A 7657-nucleotide genomic window follows, 5' to 3' on the forward strand; every position below is an offset into this window, starting at 1 on the left:
TGCTCCCCCCTCTCCCATACCATAGATACTGAATTATATGATTTTTTTTTCTTAAAAGCAGTTCCTTATTGCATCAGCAAATTTACAGTGCTAATTTTAGTATGAGTTTATGATCCAAGCTTCCTTGGGGGAAGAAAGAAATAGGTATTATAGGTGAGGATAATGCTGTGTCTTAAAAATAAATTCATTTGTGAACATACAGTTTAGACACAATAAAGGCTCCTTTAAGAACACATTTCTTCTGACTTACTTGATATAGTAGGGCACTTTGTTTGGTGAGATGGCTCTCTCCCAGGGACCCTGGACAGAAGCTGAAAAAGGATAGAAAAAAAGGCAAGGAGGTCAAATTCACTGCAAACAGGAAAGACAACATTAATCTCCAGAATTACAATTTTACACTGATATTGGGCTGTTTGCTCAGTTGCCCATGAAGACAGGATGGATTAACCTGCTGTTCTGAAATTTCTGTCCTAATCTAAGTGAAATTGAACTCATTCAGGCACAAAGATAAATGCAAAGGTTGGGGGAATCTTTCCACTGCTAAACCTATAGAACAGATAAGAAATTGAATGAATAGACTGATGGGGTTTCTCTTGTGTGTCTCCACCAGGCATTTTTCTTATAACATTTCTGGTTGCTTCTTAATACCTTTTACTATTTGATTGACTAGGCTTTATTAGTTTAGCAGGTGGAACATCCTTCTGTGATTGTTTACTTTCTAAGTTATTAAAGCTAGAGTACCATGCTTTCAACTCTGGGATACTTGCTTTTGTTAAGTTTAGAGATAATCCGAATTCCTTTACCAATTGCATGTATAATTGGTGCTTCAAGATGTCAGTTGACTAGCTTGATATTGTTAGAAGAGGTAATCAAAGACAATGGAATGGTGTGTGATATTAGAGTATAAATTTTTTTTTCTTTTGGTTGTGGGGCTTGAACTCTGGGACTAGGTGCTGGTCCCTGAGCTCTTAATGTGAGGTTACTTTCTCTTTTTAGGGCAAACTTTTTTTAAAAATTTATTTTATTGTAAAGATGCTATACAGGGAGGTTATAGTTACATGAGTAAGGTAATGAATACATTTCTTGTCGAGCATTGTTACCCTCTCCTTTGTTGTTCTCCCACTATCCCTTCTTTCCCCCACCACCCTCACTCCTCCTCTCCCCCACCCCCAAGTTGTAAAGTTCATTTCCAGTATACTGTCTTGTGATTATCATTGTTGCAATGGGTCATCTTGTGTCTTTGTTTCAGTCTGTCATGGGGCTTGAACTCAAAGCCTGGGTGCTATCTCTGAGCTTTTTTACTCAAGGCTAGAGTTCTACCACTTTGATCCACAGGGCCACTTGAATTTTTCTGGTGGTTAATTGAAGATAAGAGTCTCATGGACTTTCCTGCCTGTGCTGGCTTTGAACTGTCATCCTCAGATCTTAGCCTCCTGTGTAGCTAGGAGTATAGGTGTGAAGCACTGGTGCCTGGCTAACAAAACTTTTTATATACTCTGTTACATATATGCTCATATATAGATGTATAATACAGCTTTGGAATTCATTTTATAATGACTTTATTTTGTATTAGTCAAATCAATCTGTTTCCTTTTTTTCTTAAGGCAGTGGTTTTCTGATGTAGCCTAGGTGGTCTCAAATTCATGGCGCTCCTGATTCTACTTAACAAATACCTGGGATTGCAGATATGTTTCATTATAGCTTGCTGTTAAACTTTTTTGAGTGCTTACATTGTAGAGTTTTGTTTGTTTACGAAGGTTGAAGTTCTAAAAATAGCTTTCAGATACTGTTTGGCTGGAATTGTTTTTCTTCTTTAAAATGAAATAATCATGGTTACATTTCCTGATCAATAAAATCTTCCTCCTGAATATAGTTTCAGGACATGGGAATTTTAAGAAATGTAGACCCTCAGTTTGATCCTCCACATAGCGAAAATAAGAAAAGAAACACAGAATATCATCAGATAAAGAAATAAAAGAGACATTCATATTAATACGTAGCAATTTTATGTGTATTCATTCTTTTCTGAATGTTCATTCCCCTCAATAATTTGAAATGCAGCTGATACCCACCATTTCTTAGTCTTCTGAAAAGCTCCCTTCTGAGTCAATCAAACAGTAAATTCACTGCATAGTAGATTGAGATGCAAGAAAACGTCAAAGCTAATACATCCTTGACTACACTGACTGAATAATATGAAAGAATAGCTTCAAATAAAAGTTAACTTCATCCACTGCCAGACAATTTAAGGGTAATGAAACTCCAGATTCTTTGTTTTATATAGAGTAATAGAGGGATCAAATCACCCAACCTTTAACCTGACATGATACTTTATACCTTAGAGATAGGTCATTTAAATGATGTAAGAAATGCACTTGTACTTGTAGCTGCTAATTACATTTTTTTCATTTTGGCAGATAGAAATCCTTAATACAGAGAAAGAAGACATTAGCTGCAGTTTGAAGTGGTCCTTGGCCTTCAATTTCTCTTTCTTTCTTTGTCCATTCCATTTTTTCTTCCTTTTCCTTCCCTTCTTCTCCAGCTATCCTTCCTTCCTTAGTCTCCAACTCTTTTCTTGCCTTTACTTGTCTTTAAGATAAAGCCCTTCTGTCCTGATTCATTGACAGACTGAGCAAGACCTAATTTAAGAATCTGAGAAGGACTCCCTGATCCACTGGTTAGTCTGATGTTAGGGAATTAGAAAAACCCAAGCCTTCTTTGGCAGGAAGCCTAGTGGAGAGCCAGAAATGTTAACCTTTCACTGCTCAGTGTAGCCTTTTCTTTAAAAAATCACAGTATTGGAAAAGGAAGAAAGAAGCTCCAGAAAGCATTTGGTCCAAACCTTTGTAGCCAGTAGCCAAACCTTTGTAGACAGTAGAAAAATCTATGGTGCCTGACTGAGCTAATGAATGGTAATTAAATACACACATAGATGCATACACACATGTACATTTGAGTATATGTGTAAGTATGTGCACATGCATGGATATGTGTATATATATGTACATAGATATGTGTGTATATATACACACACATATAATCTATAGTTGACTTTGCATTGTTAAGTATAAAGAAAGATTCCCCCAATTACATACCAGAAGAATTAGGAGAATGTGCTTGACCTGAGTGGTTGAAATTTAAAAAGAAATTTTCAAAACATTACAAGTCCCAGATCTACAAGAACCTCTAAGCTTGGTACTCTGCATTGTTAATCTTTTTTTCTTGAAGAAGGAAATCTTTTTTCTTTCTGTGTAGCTATGAAATTGGTCTAATAGTGAGATTCAGTAAGGTTTTCTTCCTTAACAAGTATTTTTCTCCTTTGGTTCACAGTTTATAGATGTACATAAGCAACTGTTTTGCAGTTGTCATTTGAAACCATGAGATTTCATACTTAAAAATATCCTTAGCCAGGTACTGGTGCCTTACACCTGTAATCCTAGCTACTCAGGAGACTGAGATCTGAGGATCATGATTTGAAGCCAGCTGGGGCAGGAAAGTCTATGAGACTCTTATCTCTAATTAACCACTAAAAAACAGAAATGGAGCTGTGGCTCAAGTGGTAGAGCACAAAAACTCAGGGACAGTGCGCAGGCCTCAAGTTCAAGCCCCAGGACTGGGACACACACACACACACACACACACACACACACACACACACACACACACACAATGTCTTTGATGCAAGGAGTAAAAGAAAAATAACAACCTATGCTGCTCATTCCTTCTCTGCCCCATCACTGTCACATACACATACACTGTACAGAACTACTTGCTTCACAAACAACACACAATTGGATGATAGTTCCTGGGGGTTGGATTCAGTCAGTGCTTCTTCATAAGAGATTGTTAAAGGGCTGTAGGCAAGTTTCTTTGGGGCTGCTAGATGATGCTGGTCTTATATCTATTCAAACGTTAGTCAGATATGTAGAAACTTTCCTAAGAGTGTTCCCAGAATTATCATTTCATTTCTTGCAATAGTGCCTATGCTAACAGCAGCTGTTCCTTATCTCAGTGCACCAGTGGAAGCTTGTCATCCTTCACAAAGCCAGCCAATGTAATAGACACACATATCTTTTATGCCTGATGTGTCCATTTTTAGTAGCCCATCAAAAGTAGATTTATTGGCAAATAGTTTTTATATGACACCAGGCTGTCCTTTGGTATTTTCTTATACAGATGTTTCTACAACCACTACGTGTAATTCCAGCTCAGCTTTGTGATTCACATTCTCCAGGGTAAAAATTCTTCATTATCATCCAGCACCACCACCATAGGGTATTGTCTACTGAATTTAAACAGTAAACTACACATGAAGTTATTTATTCCAAAGTCAACCTCTGAATTTCCTCTTGCCTTACAGATACAGTATGTTAGTAAGAGCAAGAAAAAGCAGCAATCTGCCATCAAATGATTTTCCTCCTTCAAGGTGACAGGATTCAATATTGTGCCCAAGGTGGTTTGGGGCACAATTGTGGGCCACACTATTGAGAAGCTGTGATTTCAACCATTTCTTAATGCATGATGAACAGAATGTGTCAAGTGATGCACCCTGGTGGTAAGCCATATTTTAATCTACACAGAGGCATAACCAGAAAATTAAAAAGGAATGCTAATTTTATTTAAACCATACCAAAACAGTCCTCTCTGGGATTCTAATTCAAATATATATTCATTATTCTTTCTACTGTTCTCATATTTGGTGGACTTTTAGATTATTACATCATTGGGTCAAAAAGTGAGGAAATGATCTGAAATGTGATAAAACAGGAAATGTACTTCTAGGGTTCAGAAAGAGACATGGTAGGGATGAGCATGTGGCTCAGTGGTAGAACACTTGCCTAACTTTCATGAGACCATAGATTCAATCATCAGCACCACCAAACACACACACACACACACACACACACACACACACACATACATACATACACATATGAAGGGAAGTAAAGGGAGAGGGGGAGGAGAGAAAGAGACAGAGAGACTCATTATTTTAGGAAAGATTTATTAATCACTGGTAGTTGGCTCATCAGAAGGGTGAATATTCTAGTTATGTCTTTATGGATAGATCTTACATTGATGCAGCACGCAATGTTTTTTAACCTACTTTCAATATGTCCCCATCCCACCTCCAGGAAATGTTTGAACATTTTGTCTACTCACCCTAGCCCATCATGAATTTTTTTTTATTTTTTATTGTGAAAACACTGTACAGAGGGGTTACAATTACATGGGCAAGATAGTGAGTACATTTCTTATTAAGCATTGTAGCCTCCTCCTTTGTTTACCCTTCCCATCCCTTCCCAGCCTCCCTCCCCCGCCCCCCCACCCCAATCCTCCCCCCCCCACCAAAGTTGTAAAGTTCGTTTTCGACATGACAACTTGTACTTCTCATTGTTGCATCAGGTCCACCTGTATCCTTAAACGACTTGTTTTTCCCCTTCCCCTCCACAAATTATACCGACATCAAATACAGTGAAAGCAGGGGTTATACTGTGCGGGAGGCCATCATGAATTTTTAATACTACAAATATACACTATATGTCTCTTTAACATCGTATGCTATTTGTGCTTTACACATAAAGATAACATTTTTTATTTCTCCATTGGGAAAATTTCATCCCAATTGAGAATGCTTGATCTAGAGGAAGTGGGTGTTGCAGAAGGAATAAGAAGCAACTGAAAATCTCTTAGGTGTCTGGAACATGGCAAATGAATGGGTTTGATGGTCATGATACACTGTGCTTTAGGTATTATTTTCATTTTGCACATAATAAAGTCAGTAAGGCCACATGAAACAACATGGTTAAAGTTCTAAATTAGTAAGACATAGATACTAACTTTAGTTTGTGCCACAAAATGAAGTCCTGGAGCTTGACCTCAGGGCCTGGGTGCTGTTGCTGAGGTTTTGCTCAAGGTTAGCAGTCTGCTACTTGAGACACAGCTCCTTGTCTGGCATTTTTTGGGGGTAGTTTATTGGAGACTGGCTGGCTTCAAACCTGATCCTCAGATCTCAGCTTCCTGAGTAGATAGGATCACAGGCATGAGCCACCAGTGCTAGGCTACTATTTCTGACTTTTCATTCACCCTCTATATCATTGCTATCAGGAGCTGCTTGAACAACTTTATTGCTACTACACTGTGAAGGAGCTCCTTTGAATTTCCCAAAGCTTTCCTGCTGATTAGAAAGAGCTTCCTTTTGTATTGGTAGAAAATCTACCTTGCTATAATCTGTAATTTCCACCATTGGTTCTGTTCTAAAAGTCCAAAATAAATCATCTGCACAATTTGGAGAAGTTAGTTGCAAAAGAGGTAAGATTTCTTTTTATCTGGTAAAGACAAAAATAGAGTCCCAATTCCTAGAGAAACAAAACAAACCTAATGCTAGCCATCTATTGTGCAGAAATACCTCTTATACAGTAAGCACTGGACAAAGGGCTGGTGATTTTGCAGTAAATAATAAAGAAACAGCTCCTTGCTCTTTATGCTTAGTTTTAATCTTTAAGTATTTTTAAATAAGCACATCGATTCCAGCATTAAAATCAACCAACTGGTACTTAGTGAATACACATGATATGCCCAGCCCCATTTGAGGTATTGCAGTCAAGGGTGAGATAGAGGAAAGTATGGTGTTGGAAGGAGACTCTACCATATCCCAGGCCATTAAAGACTTCATTATTTCAAAGATACTAGGTTTTTAGAACCAGCTGGCAGTGGCTCACGCTTGTAATCTTAGCTACTCAGGAGGCTGACATCTGACCATTTTAGATCAAAGTCAGCCCAGGCAGACAAAGCTGGGAGACTCATCTCCAAGGTAAAAGTGGAGCCATGGCTCAAGTTGTAGTGTTATCCTTGAGTCAAAAAATTCAAGGGAGACTACAAGGGCCTGAGTTTAAGCCCCAGTACACATGCACCTTCAGTTTTAGAAGAGCATATATTATAATGGGACTATTATTAGTCAGGGGCCTGGCAGGAAACAGATGGCACATTGAAATTAGGTGAGGAGAGTTTAATAAAAGAGCTGTTTTCAAGTGAGTGCAGAGCGTAGGGAAATCACAAGAGATAATATTAAAAACAGAGAGCCATTCTGCATGTGCCCTGAGATGGTCATGTGACAGGATGTCTTGTAGCCTCAGGCAGTGATGGACTCAGGAAATAAGCATGTTGTCTTCATTCTCTGATTTCCTACTGTTTCCTACTAAGGTGCTTCAGTGGCTGAAACCAACCTGAAGGTAAAAGGGTCCAGGATTTTATCCATGAACTCTGGTCAACATCCAAGACCCAGAGCAACCCAGGGAAGTGAGGAGAGTAGATGTGGAAGATGAAGAGGGCAAAGTAGAGACACTCTTGTCCTCCTGCTCTTTTGCAATAGTCTCAGATTTTTGGTGGATTCTTCCTAGCTTCACAGCTAGTATACTGTAGCCTCATATGTTAATTTCTTCAAAGTACTATTCAGTTCATATGGTTGTCCCTTATTCAAAAACCTTTCATAGATACACTCTATACATACTAATTTTAAATTTCCTTCTCTTGATATCCAAGGCCCTTACATCCTGACAACCTCACCTTACCTCTTTCCCTAACCCCACCACCCCAATGCTTCTTTTTTTTATTTATTTATTTGTGAACATACTGTACAGAGGGGTTACAATTACATGGG

The 7657-nt window shown here is 38.4% G+C and overlaps 1 protein-coding gene across 1 annotated transcript in view; it reads right to left on the reverse strand.

Moving 5' to 3' along the window:
- Window positions 1–250: 250 nt before the first annotated feature.
- Window positions 251–7657, reverse strand: part of LOC105993437 (dystrophin-like) — a gene marked incomplete at its 3' end in the record, with an annotated part of 1816642 nt that continues 1809235 nt past the window's right edge. The window contains 1 exon segment of the mRNA XM_013026710.1: window positions 251–311. Within this exon segment, the coding sequence (XP_012882164.1) occupies window positions 251–311 (61 nt within the window).

Source organism: Dipodomys ordii, unplaced genomic scaffold (assembly GCF_000151885.1).
Source record: "Dipodomys ordii isolate 6190 unplaced genomic scaffold, Dord_2.0 Scaffold96, whole genome shotgun sequence".
In the NCBI taxonomy this organism is placed as follows: Eukaryota; Metazoa; Chordata; class Mammalia; order Rodentia; family Heteromyidae; genus Dipodomys; species Dipodomys ordii.